General features: G+C 43.6%; 1 protein-coding gene across 1 annotated transcript in view; it reads left to right on the top strand.

Annotated features, from left to right (window-relative positions):
• The window catches only part of LOC107207431 (cytochrome P450 20A1), a 25,600-nt gene extending 4,274 nt beyond the window's left edge, over nt 1-21,326 (top strand). Inside the window, exons 4-13 of the mRNA XM_015634497.3 lie at nt 1,854-1,999; nt 2,603-2,770; nt 3,458-3,536; nt 5,089-5,204; nt 5,618-5,672; nt 7,092-7,212; nt 8,029-8,140; nt 8,765-8,829; nt 10,589-10,678; nt 10,848-21,326. Coding sequence (XP_015489983.1) covers nt 1,854-1,999; nt 2,603-2,770; nt 3,458-3,536; nt 5,089-5,204; nt 5,618-5,672; nt 7,092-7,212; nt 8,029-8,140; nt 8,765-8,829; nt 10,589-10,678; nt 10,848-10,998 — 1,103 coding nt within the window. The 3' untranslated portion in view covers nt 10,999-21,326. The remainder of the gene's footprint in view (nt 1-1,853; nt 2,000-2,602; nt 2,771-3,457; nt 3,537-5,088; nt 5,205-5,617; nt 5,673-7,091; nt 7,213-8,028; nt 8,141-8,764; nt 8,830-10,588; nt 10,679-10,847) is intronic.

Here is a 21,326-nt window from a genome sequence, read left to right as displayed (position 1 = left end):
CAGAGGCAGTTTGTGCCTTGTGGGGTCACTGGTCTTCCACAGCTGTGCAAAAATAGCCCTTGCCTGAACAGCAGAGGCAGAGCCAGGCCTCAGCAAAAGGGCAGCCTGGGCTCTGTAGCCCTGAGTGCACAACAGTGAGGGTGTACTGGTGGTGTGGGATTGCCAGTTCAGTCTAGAGACATTGGGAAAAAAACCCCAGAGCCCATGGCTGGTCCAGCAGTTTTCTTTCATGTGCAGCAGTTTCAGCAGGTGTTGCTTCTAAGCATCCTCCAGCCTCTCTGCATGCCTCTGCTTGCTGGATTTTCTGTGTGGGCTTTACCACCTGCCATGTGTCTTCCTGGCTACCCAGTATTGTGCCTGGCTGTGCCAGTGCCAGTCAGCAGGGATCTGTGGCATGAATAGCAGCTCCATGACGAAGTACCTTGGAGGAGGAATTGTCAGCAGCAGCTAGAGGCACATAACAGCCTCCACCACGTGGAGAGCCGCAGGTGCCATCTGCTCTGCCAAAAGACACATGCTCATGCTCCTTGTCATTCAGAGTGGGAAAGAGGGTGAGATGCAGAGCTTAAAAACATTGGAAGAGAAAAGATGTGAGAGAAAAACATTTGGGAAAGATTACCATATTCATGTCTCTGGCCTCGTTAGCTGCTTTTATGTCTTTAGGTAGTAAGTCCTCTGCAGGTGGGAATTTTCTCTTCGTGTAAGTTTGCCTAGTAGCATAATGAGACCCCAGTCTCCATGGGGAATCCTAGATACATCCACAGCTGGTAAAGTCATATGTGTCTAGCCCAGCCTTGATGTTTTCTGATGCCTTAGAGGTTTCACTCTCCATCTGGGAGAAATAACAGACTGTGATAAACAGTGACAATATCCTTCTTGAAAACCCTGATTGCTGCTTCCAGATAGTTCCTTAAAAACTCTGCCAGTTCCACAAGGCACGCTAAAAGGTTTACAGAAAGGGAAAAACATATGCCATGCTGTATTGCACAGTTTTGCATTGACACCTAATATCCTTTAACAAATTTATTAGAGGTCTTTGGTGATGAAATTCACAGTTAAAAATCTAACTGAAATGAGTCATGGATAGGGAAGTGACGTGGTTTTGTTTAGTTTGTACACTGATGCAAGTGCCTGTATGGAATGATCAAAGATGAAAGAATGTGATTAGCAGTAGAAAGCATTCTGTAGCTTAGTGGGGTTTGTTTGCTGTAGGAGCTTCTAAGCTGGAGGCAGCCCTGGCAGACAGGTAGGTGCTAATTTGGGAAGAGCTCCTCAGCAGGGAACTCAGTGCATGCAAGAGAAATCATGCAGGAGCAGTAGGATACCTAACAAGGTTTGCTGGGTCTGTGACACAAGGGAAGGAGCACAGAGAGCAACCTCTGGCTGAGTCTGTCGTGAGCTGGTATGTCCTGAGTGCATAGCCACATTCAGGCAGGAGGGCACATCAGATGTGAAGGGGAATGTGCTAAAGAGACTGCTGGTCAGGCTGGAGGAGAAGGGGAAGGACCATGCCACACACATTCTTGTCACCAAGTAGACGGCAGAACCAGCTGGGAACTGGCAAATGGGGAACAAGCTCTTGAAGGCACTGTTACTAAAGAGTTCCTTGGTAGAGCCAGCAGGCAAACTCTGTGTGGGGAGCTGATCACAGGATGGCAATCAGCCCCAGAAAAAGTCAGGTACCAGCTCACACTGAGCAGGAGAAACTTGATGCCCCAAAGAGACTGTTCCAGGGGAGGGAGCCACACCTTGCTCACTGCCCAGAAGTAGCAGTACCTGGTTAAAGAGGCTGCCGTTTTCATCAGCCCTGTGCAGTGTGACTTTTGAATGGTGTTTCCTCTGTTTGCTTTCAGTGGATCCCTTTGAGACAATGCTGAAATCCCTCTTGAGGTACCAGTCCAGCCTGAGTGGGGATACAGGAGAGAGCCACATGAGGAGAAAACTGTATGAGAACAGTGTGACCAAGTCCTTGCAAAGTAACTTTGCTCTCATCCAGAAGGTAACTGCCTTTGTACAGCAGAGAATCCCTGTGTGCATCACAGGGGAAGTTTTAGTAAGAATGATCACTAAAGGACTTGCATTCAAATTAATGCTGGAGCTATAAGCATCTGAGATAGCAAACAGCCTCTGCCTTTCATGGTGTGAATATTTGTGTTCTCTTAGCTCCAGTGGTTGGGAGAAGGGCTGAGCTTGCTTAATTTTTATGCCAAGATACCAGATGCAGTTAAAGATATTGGAGCATCTGGATTCTAGATATATTTCCCAGGACACAAGGATTGAGCAAGGAACCAGCTTTTGGGGCCACAAAGTGATGTTGATTTAGTCCAGCAGTCAGAATATGATCTGTTTTCCTATTGTGGCAGAGGAAACAAGAGAGGAAGGTAGGGTTGCCTTGCTGGGGGAAAGCCTTGAAAGAAATAGAAGATTGGAGGCTAAAATGTTCCTGTTTAACCATGGAAAGAAACCTGGAAAGAGTTTAGCCTTATTCCATAGCCATGGAAGTGTGGTCTGCCTTAAGGAAGTGGGTGGGAAAATGTCCAGGGTGTGTTTGGTAAATAGACTGCTGGTGTTACTGCTAACTAATGGTTCATTCCCTCTCAAGCTGTCAGAAGAGCTGCTGGCCAAATGGCTGTCTCTCCCTGAGGCACAACATGTGCCACTCTGCCAGCACATGCTGGGCTTTGCCATGAAGTCTGTCACGCAGACAGCTATGGGCAGCAGCTTTGAAGATGACCGGGAAGTCATCCGATTCCGCAGGCACCATGATGCAGTAAGTGTCCTAAAGAGACATAAAAGCTCCTATTAAATTTTTCCAAACTAAAAACACAGAGCTTGTATCTGTACAGTTTAGTACAAGCTACTGCTGCAACTTTAAAGTACAAGCTTGAGGACTCTGCCTCACTTGTCCCAAGCTGAATCTGTGAGAAAGATCCTCCTGCTGATCCTGCTGTCATTAGTCTGAGGTGTTTCTAAAGGATCCATGGGGATCAGGAACCCAGATCCAATGACAGCTGGGAGGTCTTAAGGGACCTAAGTCAGTTAAACTTTGTTGTGACTGCCAGTGGAACTTCTCCCTTTGAAAGATCTTCTCAAGGCTCTCTGACATTGTGGAGAAAGGAAACTCTGAGGAGATCTCACCTGTATCCACATGTTGGGATGTTAAATATGTTTGTGATAGGGTGGGAAAGAAACAGTTCCTTCTCCAATTTAAGATTCCCATAGCTTTTCCCTACAGTTGTAATTACAGTTGTTTAATTTCAGCTTAAATCCAGCTATCATAGACATAGTGTCTGAAATGTGATGTGGTGTCCTAAAGAAAAGACCAGTTCCATACTGACAGAAAGACTTAGTTTTATTTGATGTTTTATTAATTTTCCTGAGTAGGGAAGCCTAGAATAGTCCCAGCAGTCTCAGCCTGTGGTAAGTGATGGTGCTGTTCTCTCTGTCCTTTTTCCAGATCTGGTCAGAGATTGGAAGAGGTTTCTTGGATGGGTCTCTTGACAAAAACATGACTAGGAAGAAGCACTATGAAGATGGTAGGTTTCTCCCAAAATTACAGTTTTCCTCCTACTCTGATTAATACTTAGGAGTTAGCTAGGATGTGGAAGCACTTCATTTGCCCAGTTGTTGTGGCTTTTCTTCAGAGCTGCTCCTCATGCAGTAAGCTACCAGATACATTGTACTTACTCTCACATTAGGTCATTGTTTTGGAGTTAAATGGCAAGTGCAAGAAGTCACAGGACTAGAACTCTAGTTCCAGGTCTAGTTCTAGGGTCTGTCCAGTCTGGAGAGTGATAGAGGGGAAGAATCAGGGTGTGCTTCCTCCCTTCCTTTTCTGCTCCCTAGTGTCCACTTTTGACTTGTCTTGGAGGCAAGCAGCTGTGCTAGGTGAGAGACTGCCAGTCACTCACAGGCTGGAAGACACAAGTACAGAGGTGCTGCTTTGTTGGATACACCTTCCTGGACACGTCATCAGATAGCTTTTGATGTGTTCTTACAAGATAACATGACTTTCAGGTCTGTTATAGCAGTACTTTTGTTTCTCATATATTTTATAGAAAGGTATTTTAATTCTAGGTTGTCTTACTTAAACCATTTCAGTATTGATTGATAAGATGCTAAACTAAAGTAGATTGTATCTGGAACTAAAGTTTTGCTTGTAAATCCTCCAAACCCACTCTTTCCTTCTTTATACTTCTGATTCTGTGGGTTTCAGAACGTGAGCACAGCTTCTGCCCCGTTGAAATGGGTTCTTCTCGTGGTCGCTCTCTTCCTGAGTTGTAGTGTGATGATGCATGAGGACACAATTTCACAAACTCCAGATAGTGAGCCTTGGTGTTTGAGTGTTGCTGACCTTCCTATGCAGAGAGGAGAAAGGAAGATAATTCTAAAACAAAGGAACTGAACTAGGCCTTGATAAATGGAGTTTCAGACCCAGCTTACACTCCATGTTTCTTGGATAGTTCTCAGCAGGTCATTTAAACCAGACAGGAAATGATGTCTAGATCCCTAACCCCCCCTGGTTCCCGCAGCAGTCACCAGGAGTTGGGGACTCACATATCTTCAGATATGTGGACTCTGTGCCAAAATCTTCCCACGTTCTCCTCCCATTTCTCTCTCTGTCTCTGCAGACACTTTAGCACAGAGCCATCCTCTTGCCTGCAGAACCCCTGGCCAAAGGGGCTCCATCAGTCCTGGTGCTGTGGTAATTGTAGCTCTGCAGGTCATGTAACCAGAGCTGTGTGGCTCCTACATGTTTTTCTCTGGGCTGATGAAGTACATTCTCTGATGGTTTGACAGCATTATTTATCTTCCCCTTACATGATTTCAGCTCACAGAGTATACACCTTGGTAATACCTGTAAGGATGGCTTTTTATAGGCAACCTGTGTTATTTGGTTCCTGCATTTTCAGCTAAATTGGGGGATACTGCCTTCCAAATTGACAGTAACATGTAACAGAGGCTGCTTCTTTAAATGAGCCCAGCAGGGACAGCTGGTCTGAAAATCTGCTTGGAGAGACGGATTTGCTTCTCTGCAGCACCAGGATGACCAGGTTTTAAAATAAACATTTCTTTTTTCTTCCAAAGCTCTGGTGGAGATGGAATCCATCTTAAGGAAGGTTACAAAGGAGCGCCGAGGCAGATCATTCAACAGGCATGTCTTTATAGACACCTTGCTGCAGGGAAGCCTGAGTGACCAGCAGGTCTGTGCAGCTGTTACCTCCTTACTCATAATGGAGTTTTGCCAGATGGGCAATTCATTACCTTGTAGCCTTTGATTAATATAAGTTTTTGCATCTTAGCTTAGATTCTTTGCCAATGCAGGGATTCTGGTTCATTTTTTCCACTCCTGCAATGTTTCATTGCATTAGACTTTGGTAGATTTCCTTGCCACTGCTTTGTAGCTATTTTTATAAACCAGAAATACGTTGATATTAAGCATGTCTCGTGCAATGCCTGTGGAAGTTCTGCAGAGAGTTCAGTTTATGTCTTCTAGATGTATTTCCTGCTCTCTGCACTAAAGAGATTTAATGTGCTTGAGTGGAGAGTGTGCTGCTTCTTTTTTCTCTTTACAGTCTTATGAACTTCATTCCCTGAAGTAGATTTTCTTTCCTAGATTCTGGAAGATACAATGATTTTCTCTTTGGCAGGATGTGTAATCACCGCTAACTGTAAGTACAGTAACTGTAGGTAACTTCCCATCCTTACACTCAGCTGCCAAAAACTGTGTAATGAAATGAGACTTACCCTAAGCTAATAAAAAATTGTATTCATCATTCTTTCTCCTGAGCTACGGACATATGGAAGAAGCTAATTTTTACATCAGACTGTTAACACAGCCCCACAATTAGTGAGCTGAACCTAAGCTGGGTTTGACAACCTTTCTAGCCATAGGGTGAAACTTAGACTTTCTCCCCATTACTTTTTGCTTGCATTCTTAACCCCAGCCAGCTGGTGCTAAATTTCAAAAAAACACCAAAATAAATAAGCCACAAAGATCATGTTGTAAAATAGTTTCAGGCACACAGGAAGAAATTTAGAGTGCTAGCAGGTGTTGGGGTGCTTTGTATTTCTGGAGGATAGGTGTGTTCCATGTATGGAGGACTTTTAAAGAAGCTACTCTGGGATTTATGCAAAGATTATGAAAAAAAACCCCAAACAAATAAAAATACAAACTGAAGCTTTGTAAAATACTTTATTATAAAGGGATGATTATCTGGCCTTGTACCTCAGCCAGTGGGACCGGGACTCCAAAGAAAACTGCCAAGATGCATCTAGGTGTTAAAAAATATGGGAAGTAAATCAGACAACTATGGTAATACTCTCTCCAGAGAATACCCTCTCCAGGTACTCCAGGAAGAATGTAATTTTCAGGGGCTTGAATCCACATGGATTCACAGAATATTCTGAGTTGGAAGGGACCCACAAGGATCATCAAGTCCAAGATTCCAGATCGTTCTCATGAATAGACATTTTTGAGAGCTAGAAGCATTTCCTTGTAGCTTTAGGGAAGCTGCATCCTACACACTTATTTCTTATGCAAGATTTTTTTCTAACTGCTACTGAAGATAATCTCAAGTACCTCAAAAAATAGATGTGGGGGACAAGTGCTTGCCAACATCTGCAGAGAGCTCCCTTCAGGAGCCCCAGGCATTGGCTGGCTGGAGCACTTGCCTGAGATGTGCTAGGGAAGACTCCCAAATGAAGGAATTTTCTAAAGCTTTGAACAAACCAGTTTTTCATTTGCATGGTTGGTGTAATAGCCCTGATTCATCAGGGTTTGTTGGGCTGTGTGATCCCTTTGCCAGGGCTATGCTGAGTGCTTTATGAGTGCTTTAGTGTCCTGCACAGCTCCCTAAGCTCCTCAGAGCATAGGAAAGAGAATTTTAGCTTGCAGGGACTTTTGTTACACAGGAGTTCAGCCTCTGTTCCTACCACTGAATACAGAATCGGCTCTGTCTGCTGTGAACAGAGGTGACCTTATTTTAGGCCAAAAAGTAATGTTAAAAATACAAGAAGTAAGAAAACTGAATGCCATTTGTGAAGGATTGAATTGTCTGGGTCCAGTCTTGTCTTGATTCCTTCCCCAGTGTGCACCTGGGCAGTCTATTTCCTGACAACCTCAGAAGATGTTCAGCAGAATCTCTACAAGGAGATGGACCGTGTTCTGGGGAAGGGACCAATTACACTTGAGAAAATTGAGCAGCTCAGGTGGGTCCTATAGAAGGAATGCAGAGGAAGGCTGTGTCATGTGGTGGCTGTTTCATGTGGAGTCTGATGCCTAGCCTGCAGTAGGCCAGGAGAAGGCATCCAAAAACTACTTACTCCATTTTTTCTTTCTGGAAGTGACCAAACCTCAGGATGACTTGCAGCATAGAGAGAATCTGCAGGCACTCCAGACACAGGGACCAAGGTGTTGACTGTAGGGTGTCTGTAGGAAACCCTTTAGGTTCTTCAGTAGAGGAAAGAATGACTGACAGAATCAGTGCCCTTGGCTGCCAGGCCAAAATTTTTGCTCACTGTCTTGTTTGGTTTCAATACTAGTTTTCCAGAAGTAGTAGAGGTAATCAGTCATCTTCATGGTTGGATATAGAGATACTTAGAGAGAAATCATGAACCAATCTACTTCTCAAAGGGCTGCAAGTAATGATGACTGGTCAGCAGTGTGCCTTTATGTTTTCTGCATTTGTTATGTTGGTGCAACCAGGTGCATTTTGTATTTGGACTAGTGTTAGGGTTTCAGTAAAGGAATATTGAGAGTGTGGTTTTCTTGCTGCTTTTGTGAGTGAAAGGTACAGAAAAAGGCTGGTGTGTTTATGCATTTTAGCAGATTTAGTTTGGTTTAAAATCTGAAAGAGGAGGGATTCCGATAACCTTCTGTAAAAGCTGTTAATGAGACTTAATGCTTCTTGCAAAGATGTTGAGATTCCTTGTCAGAAAAAAAGAGACTCCACTCTGTTTGCTGCCACAAAGATATGGACAAGCTTCTCTCTGAGAATTACACTAACCAAGGGTTGCTGGTTGCAGGTACTGTCGGCAAGTCTTGTGTGAGACAGTGCGGACAGCAAAGCTCACCCCCATTGCTGCACAGCTGCAGGAGCTGGAGGGCAGAGTCGACCAGCATACTATCCCCAAAGAGGTAGGGCAGTGCTGGGAGCACTAGGCCACTCTCCTTTCCTGTAGGGGACTTTTCTGTTCCTTCTTCTTCCATACCAGGAGAGAGGCAGGAAGACCATTTCTTTTGACAGTGTTGAACCTGAGCAGGTGCTCGGTCATCTGAAAGTATAGTTTAGCTCAAAGTTTACCTGCAGTTCATCTGTGGGAGAAGCTCTGCAAATTCATGTTCTCTTGCTGAGCAGATTTGCTTCTGGCTCCACCAGGGATGAGTAAGCTTTTGAAGGGGCCTGTGGGCTCAGTTATGCATAAAAGAGCATTGTTCCAGGCTTCATCACATCACTCATCATATCACCTTCCCTTCCAGAGACTAAAGTAGTCCCTACATACATCTCAGCAAGCGTAGAGAAATGGGGTCACACCCTCTATTACCACCAACAATTGTAGCGTGATTCTTAGAAGTTAAAATCCTAACATCTGGGCATGGATTATGAAAATCTGTAGATGAATACTGCATAATTGTCTTTTTAATCCACCTAAATATGAGTAGTCTACAGAATAATCATCATCCACTGTCGAGAGAACTGTCAAGAGGTGTTTTCAATTGTGCATTTCCTTCCGCATTGACATGTTGTAATTCTCTTTGCAGACACTTGTGCTTTATGCTCTTGGTGTGATGCTGCAGGATAGTTCATCTTGGCCATCACCATACAAGTATGTAGAATCGACTTTAATTGCAACTAATTGCTTTGCTTTGTTAAATTAGATCTTACAGCACAGCCTTTTGTGCTCAAGGGCCTGCCTTAAGCAGATTCTGGAGATGAAAGAGACTCTGTAAGAAAATCAGTTTATGAAGGTCTGGGTTTGTTTGTCTCTGTGGGCATGGTTTTGGGGCAATTAAAGTCCAGTTCCTTCGATGCTCCTGTCTGTGTGCATGTATGTGTTAGGATTTAATAAAAACTTCTTTGTGCTTATACACAGAGCTTCCCTGGCTAGTGCTGGTAACTTCTGTTGAAGGTTTTCTGTGAAACAGTGGCTTGAATGGCTTGTCATCATGAAACAATATGCAAGGGAGGAGATGTCAGTCTAAAGTTGTGGGTTTTTAGGGTGAAGGGAAATGCTACCTCAATATTTTGGTCTGTCTGTGAAAACTGAAATGGATCTAGGCCAGTGTTTTGGAGGTTAAAGAAAAAAGTCGCTGTAGCTTCCTGTGGCCTCCAGGTGGCAAATATTAACCTGTGTCTGATTTACTTCACTTGGGCTGCAAAAAATGTGGGTCAGTTATTCTAGACAGAGAGAACAGACAGCTGAGATTTAGGAAAAAGAATAGAGCCTTTAAAACAGCACTTGTCCTCTCCTGCAATTACACTTTTTAGAAAGGGGTCAGGGATTGAGGCAGCAGTCTATGAGCACCTTGACAGGGATTGCCTCCCAAGGTAGGTCATGACTACATTCAGATTTGCTGAGGTCCCATGGGACTGGCAGTGAGGACTGCTATGAACATTGTATGTTTGTTTCAGGAAGGCTGGGGTTGAGGTTTAGCTTGAGGTAGATGAAGATTTCCATGACAGAAGTAAGAGACCAGCTCTGTGTGATCCTTTCACCCACCTACTATACAAAACCACTGTTTGCCCCTCCCCGCTTTTTTGCTAGGCAGCTGCATTTTCTCTCTATTACAAAATCTGTAATTTTCACTTTAGTTCAGGGGAGATCTTAGTTTGATACTGCTTTTCCTAAGGATCAGCACCCACATGCCCTTTCACCTTGTTAGAAGCAGAGCTTGGATGTCTAAGCAGGGAAATGAAGGCTTGAAGAATTTATCAGAAAGGTTTAAGAAAACCATCTTCTGTCCACCAAATTTCGTGTTTAGATGGGGGTTAATATTGAAATTGAATGTTATTTTATTAGTTTCCCTTGTTTTAACTCATGCCAGCCCTGGATAATAGTTTCCTCACAGCCTTTACCATCCTAAAGCTGGAAACCGCTTTTCTCACTTGGATGAGTCACTGGCTTCCCTCCCCCAGCACATACACATACACACACTAGCTGCTTGAAGAGAAGGGTGAGGGGCAGGGAGAAAAGGGGAATATTTTTGGAAGTGAAAAAGGAGGGGACTCAGAGGGGCAGAGAGAGAGGGAGAGACAAATGAGATTGTGTGTGCCCTGGAATCGAATAGAGGGCAGGTAACAGCATCAGCTCAGCTGTGTACTGAACATTAGTTCCAGCCCTGTATCACACTACCTCAGTTTGTCAGCATTTTTGACCAAGATAGGACACAGCTGACCAGCTGGGAACATTGATGGAATGGATGCACAATTGCCTTCATACATTTGTGTGGAATGACCCAGAGAGAACAAATTAGAGAAAATCACTGTTTCATTTCCAGTTTTTTACTTGTGTGCGTGTATGCGTGTTTCTGGGGAAAGGATGCTGTGCCTGCTCAGAAAACCCTAATGTGTTCCATCTTTTATAGGTTTGACCCAGACAGATTCAATGAGGAATTAGCCATGAAAAACCTCTCCTTGTTGGGTTTCTCAGGGAGCCAGGAGTGCCCAGAGTTGAGGTGAGCATGGGGAAGGAGGTCTTAGTGAGTCTCTGTGGCAGACAGGAGAGAAGGTGCTTCCAGCATCTTGGTGTTACTGCTGGGACTACCTGTCAAAGCTGGCTGTTGTCCTTCGGCAAATTTACATCTTAGCAAGGTTTTTATTCTTTTCTCCTGATTCTTCCCTTAGGTTTGCCTATATGGTGGCCACAGTTCTGCTGAGTGTCCTGGTAAGGAAACTATATCTCCACCCAGTGAAAGGACAAGTCATGGAGGCAAAATACGAACTGGTAACCTCACCAAAGGAGGAAGCCTGGATAACGGTGTCTAAGAGAAGCTAAGAGAATACAGAACAAGGGGTTAAAAGTGACAGCAGTGAAGTTCTGAGTAAGAATCTTAATGAGAATCATACTGGCACCATGTTTACTCAGCCAAGGAATTTTATATCCAGATTTTTTTACCGTCCATATTCTTAACCTCATGCCTATCTTGGGTACTTTCTCTAATTCAACCATTAGTAATATTAAAGTAGATTTAATCTACATGTCTTTTTTATATTTGCTTTTGGATCTCTGGCCAAACCTTTGCAAGGAAGCAACAAAATCTTGCAGTGGTATATGTATGAACTAATGTTCAACTAGTCAAGGGCAAGAGCTCTGGTTAACCCAGCCTCTTTCCAATAGCAGCCAGAGCTGGGTAAGAGTGCCCCTCTTATCCAGTGGAATTTTTCTTCCTGAATCCTAGCTAAATAAGACCTTGAAGACACAAGGACAAAGCCTTTCTCTATATATAGGTATTTTTATTCAAAGTGTCTTTCCCTCCCTTGAGCTATATCTGTCGGGAAGAGCAGATATATCCTGTGAGAAGTATGTGTGAGTGTGAGAAAGAGAGAAATAAAGTGGGGTGGGAATAGCACCACTAGTTCTCATGCTGTGTAATCTTGCTGTGCTGTGGGGTTGCAAGAAAAAGAATGACTGAGAAATGCTAGTAAACCAAGAGGAATAAAATTGGTTTGGCCCCTGAGAAAACAGAAGCATCAGTTATAATATAATGAAATGAAATAAAACTGCAGAGCAAAGCCCCAAGAAAGGGAGTCTATCCTGACAATTCCAAGGGCAGTGTCTAATCTAATCAACATCAGAAATTGACAGATGCTTGCAATTTATTCAGCACTGGGTCAGTATGGGACTGGTTATGCAAATACTGGAGAGTGCTGATTTCATAGGGCTCCAGATTAATGTTGTACTTAATAACCTAAAAGCCTTTCAAAGAATCCTCTTCCTTCTCCAAAATGTGTGCTTGCCAAAGAAGCATCAAATGCTGCATATTCACATGCTTTTTCCTGCTTCTTCCTTTCTTTTTTGCCAATCATAGGATAGCTCCATTCAGAGCCCCACTGAATGGTTTGCAAGGCAGGAACCTCCTACCCCATCATCACATTGGAGTAATTGCCATCTGACTTACTGTTCCTGTTCTGGCTCTTCCCTTTTTTTCTCTTACATTTCTCTCTTTATCTGATCTTTATAAGTCTTTTCTCCATACACCTGACTTCTCTTTTATTTCCAGTTCCTAGCCCCCTCCCCAGCCAGCAGCTGTGTGGTGGTAGGTGAGGGGTTTCTCAGCCTGCAGCTGTGTCTGCTTAAGCAATACACAGCTGCCTGTGCACCACAGAGCAGGCCAAGAGTGTGTGCCTCTCATTAGAGCTGCTTTTATTGCTTGTGGAGACAGAGTATTCTGTAACTGCAGTTCTTACTGCTACACATGTTGGTATTTTCACCGGTACCTTCCAGGTCAGGAAATCTGCAGCTCTTTTAAAGCTGTTTTTGCTCTTGTCTGAGGTGTGCCAGCCTCAATGCAATCCTGTCAGCTCTTAAAGGGTTAACAGCTAATGCCATCCTCTATGGGCACCAGACAAAGACAATTCTGCTCTTGGCTTTAACATGTCAGATCTGCTTTTGGTGGAACTGTGGAGAATCAGATGCCCCCCAGTGTAGCTTCTGTTGGGGAAGAGTGATACAGAGATGTTAGGCAGAAAAATGAGAGTTGTGCAGTTCAGCTTCCTGTCTTTCTTGCATTGATTTTTATAATGAACTGCAAGAAAGCTCTTGCTAATCTGACCTCCACTTCACTAAAGGTTGGTCATGTCCCCAGATGGCAATTCATGTTAGCCTTTGCTTCATTGCTTATGCAAAAAGGCCTATTTTTCTTGAAGGTTGCAGATGTTCCCCAAACCTTCTGGAAAAAGCAGCGTGGTAAAGAATTTAATTTTAAAACATTCCTGGATGTGCAGAGGAGGCAAAACAAAGACCAAGTTATTGCCTTCTTTGGAAAATATGGTGGGATAGCATTGTCCCTGCTAGGAACAGGACAAGGAATATAATTGGGTGATGAAGACCTGCTTTAGGAGTGATGCTTTGAAACACTAGGAAAGCTTTCCAACTGTAATTGTCCAGATTTCTGTTACAGCATTTCTCTGCCTTGCTGGAGCTGATCAAACTGCCTTGCAACAGCCCCTTCCCCAGTTACAGGAATCAAAACCAGGAGTGATTCCATGTAATTTGTTACGAATTTTCCATTAGCCTGCACCCATAGGCTGTGCTCAGTCTGGACCAGTGAGCAAGCCTGCTACAGGAGTCCATGACTGATACAGGAGAAGAATGTGGCTCAGTGTGCTGGAGAAAGCCAATGATCAGTTTGTGTTTGTTCAAAGCACTCACAGCACTGTTGATGCCAGCCTGGGGAAAAGCCTGAGTCAGTGCCTGCACTGATGGAGGTAACCAGTCTCAGGAGCCCACTCAATAGAGCACAGCGGTTTGTCAGTGCTGCCCAGACCCACACACATGTATAAAGTCCAGAGATGCCTTCTGCCTGTTATGTGGGGATATGGGCAAGCACTGCAACCCATGCAAAGAAATGTCTTAGTCTAGGAAGAAAGCCAAGACGGGGAGGTTGCTTCTAGAATATAGGGAATTGTTGCTTTTTATGCTTCATATTCCTGCTCTACAACAGCAAGCTGCTTTACGAATTTGACAGGGTGGTTTTGAAGAGCACACAGAAAAGCTGTCATTTCATTCCTTAGACTCTTTCTGTAGGACACGTTTCTATAGAGAGCTGCAAACTCATGAAAGTTAAGAGCCCAAGTGTATCTCTGCACCTGTGCAACCTGCTACCCTCAGAAGCAGGCAGCCAGCACAGGTAGTGGGAGCAGCCAGGCCATTGCTAATGCTCTTTATGACTGGCAAAGCCTTTTACTTTTGCCCCTTGTCCTGGTGGCAGCTGGTGAGGCAGTTGTTAGCAACTTTGAGCAGAGCAGACAGTTTACTGATCCAGCCTCCCATTGCCTCCAAAACACCCCTGAATGCCATTATCTCTACATTTTAATTAACATGAGCTACATACAGAAGCACCATTGCAAATTAATATACTGTTAATAATAGTAATATCCTTCTGTTCCCAGCAGTTTAAGGACTTGCTGGCAGTGGCTGTGGCATGCACCACAGAGTTAGGGCTGCATGTTTTATTTTCCATTATTACATAGAAAGGATGGTCTTGGCAATTTCTGTCCTACTTGCTGCAAAAGTAAATGTTGGTTATAGGGCAGGGTGGATGTTTCCTGATTTGAAGTCCCTTGGGCAGCTGTTGTGCCTGTTCCCCAACAGCTGTGCAGTTACATGAACTTGGGGCTGTTGGCAGTCCAAATTGGGAAAACACTCTCTCACCTGCATAGTCAATTATTGACTTCCTTTTTGTGCTCAGATTGTCTTGTGGCTTTGGGACAAAAGGAATGTGGTACATACTTTCCTGAATACCTTCAGGGAAAAAAGGAAAATCTTCATAACTTAAGGGTTATGCTACTAGGAAGTGAAACTGTATTAATGACCATGGCAGCTCCTGTTCTTTCCATTTGTCCAAAGCAAGAACTTAAGCTAGAAAATATTCCAGGCATTTCTCTGGAGCCTGAGAGAACCCATCTTGACACCTCTTCGTTGTTAAGCTTGGGAGTGGGTTTTAGCAATGACTTTTCAACTAAACAAAAGGCCTGTTTGACATCTCTTAGAATTCAATGCCAGGGTTTTGGTGGTAGCAGACAGAGATGAGGAACTACCACATGCAGGAAAAAGAAAGACGAAGAAAATGTTCTTCACATATGGAGGGTGGGGAAGAAGACACGGTAAAGGTTTCCATAGCAACATTCCTTGAAGAGAAGTATTTTTAAATCTGTGAATTTTAGCATCAGAAACACAGTTGTGTTTCCCACAAAAAGATTTGGGGGAGGGCTGGAGTGGAAAGAATTTTTCCCCCTACTTTTCAGGTCATTCTAGTTTCTTTTACTGAGGAGCCTGCTCCCAAGATAAATGAAGTATGTGTGATTTCTATGATCTTAATGCTCCTGTAAGAAAGCCTGCTTCCAGGAGCAGGAAGCATCAGTCATAGTTCTATATCTGCTCCAACATCTTTGGTACAAGCACTTGATCATCTCTTTAATGGGAAAAGTAGTTCAAATAAATCAATGCTAGACCACTTAAAAGGCACAAGGACAAATCTTGTAGGATTTTGCATTAAAACTAGTGTAACTTGGCAAACAAATCTTAATTTTAATTGATGTACAGTTAAGTGATAGTAGTTGTGATGAGGTAGCTGAGGTCTTTTGCCTTGGCCAGAGGAGAGGATGCAGAACTGAAAGAGCAGAGAAACCAGCTAAAAGATGTCCCTGGTGAGCATCTTGGTTACTTTGATGACAGTGAAACATGCCTGTAGTTGGACAAGTGATGCTCCAGTGACACACAGAATGCTTGCTCTTGCTATGGAGGTGGCAGTGCTGGGGCCACCTCTGAACCTCTCTGAAGCTTCTCTGCTCCAGTCTCTGCAGTGCAGAGCAACTCACGGGCATTGGCACGCTCTGCTCCCACCTCCCTGCTGGCATCCAGGCAGGTCAGCTCTGTCACGAGCCTGGCACATCCAATGCTGTGCCTGCTTGGCTGCTAACTTTGAAGCCTCACCAAAAAAGACTTTTTTTTTTTTTTTTTTAAACAGTTGCTTCCAATTCAGTGGTGACTCAGACACTGCAGCAAGGATAAAGTGATCATCTTCCCCTTCAGAGCTTTACAGCAAAAGGCCCTGAGTATCCTCTCTAAAAGGGCTTGGTGAGCCCAGCCATCAACTGGATTCAGTTCTTTAATTTAACTGATGGAAAAAGATACTTCAGCAGTGCTGTGTACCTGCTAGCTCAGAGCCCATGTTTCAGCAATAGACTAAATGATTCCTAAAGTACTTTGTATTCAGAAACCCTGGGGAGGGGAGGCTAGGAGGGAATGAATAGTCATACAGAAAACAGAAGGGACGATTCACCCATTAAGACTTTTTTCCTGACCAAACTTCTCTTGGCCATGAATCCAGGAAAGGAACAAAAATCTATTGCAATAATAAGAGAAAAAAAGTAAGTCATATTTGGCCTTTTAGGGGGAAGGAGAGGATGCAGATAACGGTGTCTAAAAAAGCAAAATTCATACTGTCAAAAGTGTGGAAATCGGTGCTTGGCAGCATTGTTTCATATTGGTCAAGACCTGATACAGAATAAGCAAGGCTCAGATCTAAGAGACTAAGATCAACTTCCCTACATCTTCACTGATAAAACCTACCAGCAGCAGGTGCTTGGGGAGGAGTAGAGTGAGCCAGGAGAGTCAACGGGAGCTGACAGGGATGCCTGCAAGAATACATCATTGCATATCATGGGAAACCAATGGTTGCAGCCACCTCACATTCATTGATAAGTGAGATATTTGGGAGTAGAGAGAGCACTTTGTTCTTCTGCTGTGCAGAATTCATACTGAATTTGACAGACCCTGCACCTGGATTTGATGTACTGTTCTAAAGGAGGAAGCAGATTGATTGCTTGTTAACAGAATGCTCTAAATTAACCTCAGCCATGGGTCTGGTTCTGCAGTCCTTTGCATGACTGTTATTTATGCTGTACAATTGCATTGAATACCATTGACTGTCCAATATGTTGGTCTGGCACAGCTGCACTGAAATTCTAGTTGTGGCTTTCTGTTGTTGGAACCCAAGTTTTTTGATCTGCTTGGATACTTGGATTTTGGATACTCCCAAACAGTCAAGCACCTACTTGACTAAACAGCTAGACGTCTTTACAAGTCTAGTATTGCCATAATGCAAAGAAAAAAGGAAATTATACAGAAGTTGTGTGGCCTCTGCTTTCATATCCCAGCAGTGATAAGCAGGTAGAGTCTGTTGCTGTATATACACTGTAGTTCACAGTGAATGCCTTTTTTGCTTGAGGAAGCTTGATGGTGATTTTTACATAGTAAAGATGAAAATACTGCAAGCATACATCATGCATTAGCCCTTATATATTTTATAGCTATACTGTTCCAGTGTGGAAAACTGAGCTGAGCAATCACATTTTCTCAACTACCTTCAAGAACTGGAAATCCTTATCACCTCTGTGTTTGTTTCTCCCACTACTGCTGCACTGGTCTTCAGATTGTCACCAGAGCTAAAAATCTTCATGCTGTAAATTAAACTGTGATTTCAAAAAATTTTACAGTACAGTCTCCTCATAAAACTCCACAAGTCTTTTTCTGATGTGACTCACTCAATTACTCATGTGGGCAGACGTTCAGATAATAAAAGTGGTTAATGGAAAGCTGTGAGAAATACTGCTGGATTCTGAGGAGGCAGCCAGGGGGAATGTACTGTGGGTATTTTATCCTGAGAGCTGCTGAATTCACTGAGCTCCCAGCCATTTTTTTAAGATAAAGATTTCTCCATTCTGCTTTTTCCTTTGTATGAAAACAGCTTGAAATATCAGATTGGCAACAAAGAAGCAAAAGCACACCAGCTGTATGTATTTGCTCTTCTGCTCCTCTTCCTACATATTAGAGATGATAGCTAGTCTGTGCCCTGAAATAATCCCTTTATCCTAGTGATGTACACACCTAAACAACAGTATTCTAATGAGCTGAGGATTTCTGAATCAAGGAGCACAACTAACAAGTGGCTAAAAAACCTCTTTCACTGGAAGTGCCATGTATACTGACAAGGATCAGATTTTTCTGGAATTAATAAAACTAAGAGATTTGGCCTTGAGATTTGGTGTGCAGTAGGTCAGGAAATACATCTAGAAAACAGGTTTCAATGACATCTCAGTGAGTGCACATTAGAGGAATATGGCACCTTTTGACATTGGTGAGGCAGAAAGGAGCACAAAAGTAGTAAGGTACCACTTGGATGTGAGAGCTCCACTACCTGATGAAATTATACATGTGTGATGGCTTCAAAGAGACTTAGAATTAAGGCAAACTGGAACTAGTGTAAGTGGATGAACTGATTATAGAGCTAAGGGCTCGCTGGCATTTGCAGAAATTAATTCTTGTTTGTGTGGCTCTGAGGCTGCTAGATTTTTGGGGGATGTGCTACTGCAGTTGCTGTGTGAGCCCATTCCAACAATGCTGGATATAGAAAGAGAGAGGACTTGAAGATATGCTCATTTTTGATATGAGCTGGGAGGGAGACTATGGTTTGACTTGTAAAACAGAGCTTCTGGCACAGAGAAGCAGTGCATGGATGTTGAGGGTCTGAACCAGAGAAAGTAAGCTGTCAGATTATATTTAGCAACTACATGCTGCAGGAAAGCACAGAGAGGGAAGGAGGGGAACGATTGCATAGCTGAGCACCATGGGTACTGAGCACACAGCGCAGGGAATGAGGCTGTTAAGAGAGGATGAATTGCCTTGGTGTTCCTGATTCAAATAAATCTCTATGTGAGGCCAGGTATCTGCACAGATGTGTATGCTTACTCTGATTACCAGCGCTCAGCTTTATTTATCCATCAGTAATACCCTAGACTCCCATTAGGTGAAGAGTGACCAGCCTGTGGCCTTCCAGTCATTCCCCTCTGCCCTCACCCTAGGGATGTCTCCTGCAGCAATCCCATTCCTAGCTGGGGAAGCAGTAGTCTCAGAGGGGCTCTTGAAACCAATGTCCTAAGGTGCTGTACAGCCCAGTTGCACACCCAGCTCAGTCCTAACCCACTAGAATCTTGTTAGCTAAGGCTGTCATCTGCAAAATAGGTTAGGTTACCCTGCTCCATTTGAATTCAGGGATGTGAATCCTCCATTATGTTTTCTGGAAAGCCCAATCCTAAATAGATAAAGATGGAAAAAAAATTTCTTACACCTGTGTGGGACAGATCAAACCTTGCATGCTGACACATGGCAGCTGATCATTTGAGTCCTGTCATATACTCCAGGGTGCAGAGATTGTAACTTTGACTAGTTTACACCAGGATGGGCACAGCTTAGGTTCTTAACTTGTTCCTGCTAAAAGCTCACTTGTATGATTCAGAGATGCTTTTGCCTTTGAAATAAATAAAGCCTTTAAGCTCCCTCTCAGAGGAGACGTGTGGGGAGGCCTGGCTGCCTTCTGTGCATAAATATTTCTGTCAAACTGGGTTCAGACTCAGGTGGGTGAAATGACTGCACCCATGGGGAGCCATCCGTCTCCACCTCCTGTTAGGCAGTACTGCATCACTGAGATTTGTGTTGTTACCATACTGTCAAAATTAGCTGTGGGTGAGAGAAAGGGCTGAAATGCTCCTGTATGTTCGCCAAACAGGAGGACAGAGCAGCTGGAGGAGGAGGGAGATGCAGACAGTAGTAGTGAAGAGAAGCTGTGCAAGGAGAGGCTGCCTTCACAACCTTTGGAAAGGGGATTGCTTGTCCAGGTGTGTGATAGAAGGAGGAAAGATGACTACAAAGATGTGATTAATTGTGCTTCCTTTGCAAGGGAGAGTTATGCTAGTTACAGAAACAACACACATTAGGTTTGGTGGCTCCTAAGAATATGCAAAGTCATAAAATACTTTTAAAGTAGTTTATGTGGCAAAAGCAGGATTACAAACAGAACAGGATTAGAAAAGCTTCAGGGTGCAAGTTCCTGGAGTTATGCGAGTACCTAAAAATCTGAACTTTTAATTTCAGGAAGAAACAAAGACTTCAAAGAATGGTTCTGACTGTTGCAGCTGCTGCAGATCAAACTTGAAAATGTGAAAAAAGCATCAGTAGGTCAGTAACAGTGAGACAGAATCAATAGTTCAGAGAGGATGAATTTTTGTATGTGCTGTACTGGAGCATTAACTACCCTTCAGCAGCTCAGTGGCCGTATCAGACCTTACCTGGGGGATGCCACAGGGTCAGGACAGAGTGGAAAAGAACTGGCAGTTGGTCTGGGTTAGCAACTTAGAGAAGGAATACCAGCAGGAAAAACAAATTAGAGCTGTTATTTCCTCCCCTATTCCCTGAATGCTTGTCATTTGAACCCTTGGAAGGAAACTGATGAGAAACTATGCTTTGTACTGGCCTCTCTTTGAGGCCATTTGTTGCTTGTTTTCTTTTAAAGTCTGAAATGTTAGAAAGAGATAATTATTTTTCCTATTTGGCTTGACCTCTTGCTTCCTGGGAGTGTACCTCCCCTTGTACTGGCTCTGTCCTCACACAGTGCTCTGTTGAAAGAAAGTTCAGCAGAAAACTAGAAAAAAGCTTGGGATTTGGAACAAGACATGCCCTCAAACAGACAGTCTGAATCTCTGCAACATGTCCTGTTCCTCTCTGGAGGTGCTGTGAGGTATCAGATGTCAGTCATGCACTAGGTGGTTCTGAAATAGCAATGTTAGGGAAAACACTTCCATGAGTTGGAAGCTGCTCCATCAGTCACCTCTCCTACCTTTGTGAAGCAAGCCTTTTACCCAGTTACCAGTTTCTCATAAGCAGAGAGGTTATCTGTGGCTACAATCTTGATTGCCCAGCAAATTGCTGAATGCCTGAGGAAGCAGGAGGAGAATGTGCAGCTTCAGGGTGTGTGGGTTTCTCAGTCTGGTTTACAGTGAGCACTGGAGGTTGAGTGTTTAAGATGCCTCTGGATCCTGACACCAATTGGTGCAGTATTAGACAGCTGCATTCTGTGCTGGGAGGCCACCCCAGCACTCTGGAATAGCCCTGGGAGTTAAATAAACTGCTGTTTGCTTCAGAAGCTTTGGATTATGAGACCGGCAAAGAGTGGCTATCCAGGCAGAGGCAGACCCAAACACTGTGTGAGGCAAGTGTGAAGACTATGTCTCTGTTGGGGGAGTGAAGGTACATACTTCAGTTACAGACTATTTTCTTCAATTGCCCAATTTTCCTTCCCTCCCTCATCCCTCCAGTAAATGCTACCTTCCTCCTAAAGGGCATGGACCTATATATCATCAGTACACGTGACCAAAACTTTGGTGCCAGAGTCCTTTGTCCTTTATCCAGCTGCAAATCTGCTCAGCTCCATGTGATACAGTGGCACAGGGATTTTCAGCTTTCGTTCTGCTGTTTACAAAGAGTGAAAAAGATAAAAGGAAAAATGTTCATAAAACTAGTGCACAGTTATATAAAGAAGTGAACCGAAAACCTGCAGCAGGATCTGTCCGAGATCTGACTTGGTCATTTCTCCAAAGAGGATGTTTACTTGCACCCCTTATGTGATGTCTGTACTGTTCAGTTCTCTGTAAAACAACAAAAATGGAAGAGACTTTGTGATTTCTTACTGTGTGCAAAACATAGGTGGCCTTTGAGGTACCCCATTATTACTTTTCTCTAATAAAGAATTGATGATTCAAACTGTA

This window comes from Parus major, chromosome 7, assembly GCF_001522545.3.
Source record: "Parus major isolate Abel chromosome 7, Parus_major1.1, whole genome shotgun sequence".
NCBI classification, from domain to species: Eukaryota; Metazoa; Chordata; class Aves; order Passeriformes; family Paridae; genus Parus; species Parus major.
Note: the sequence above shows the minus strand (reverse complement) of the source record. Positions and strands in the feature narration are given on the sequence as shown.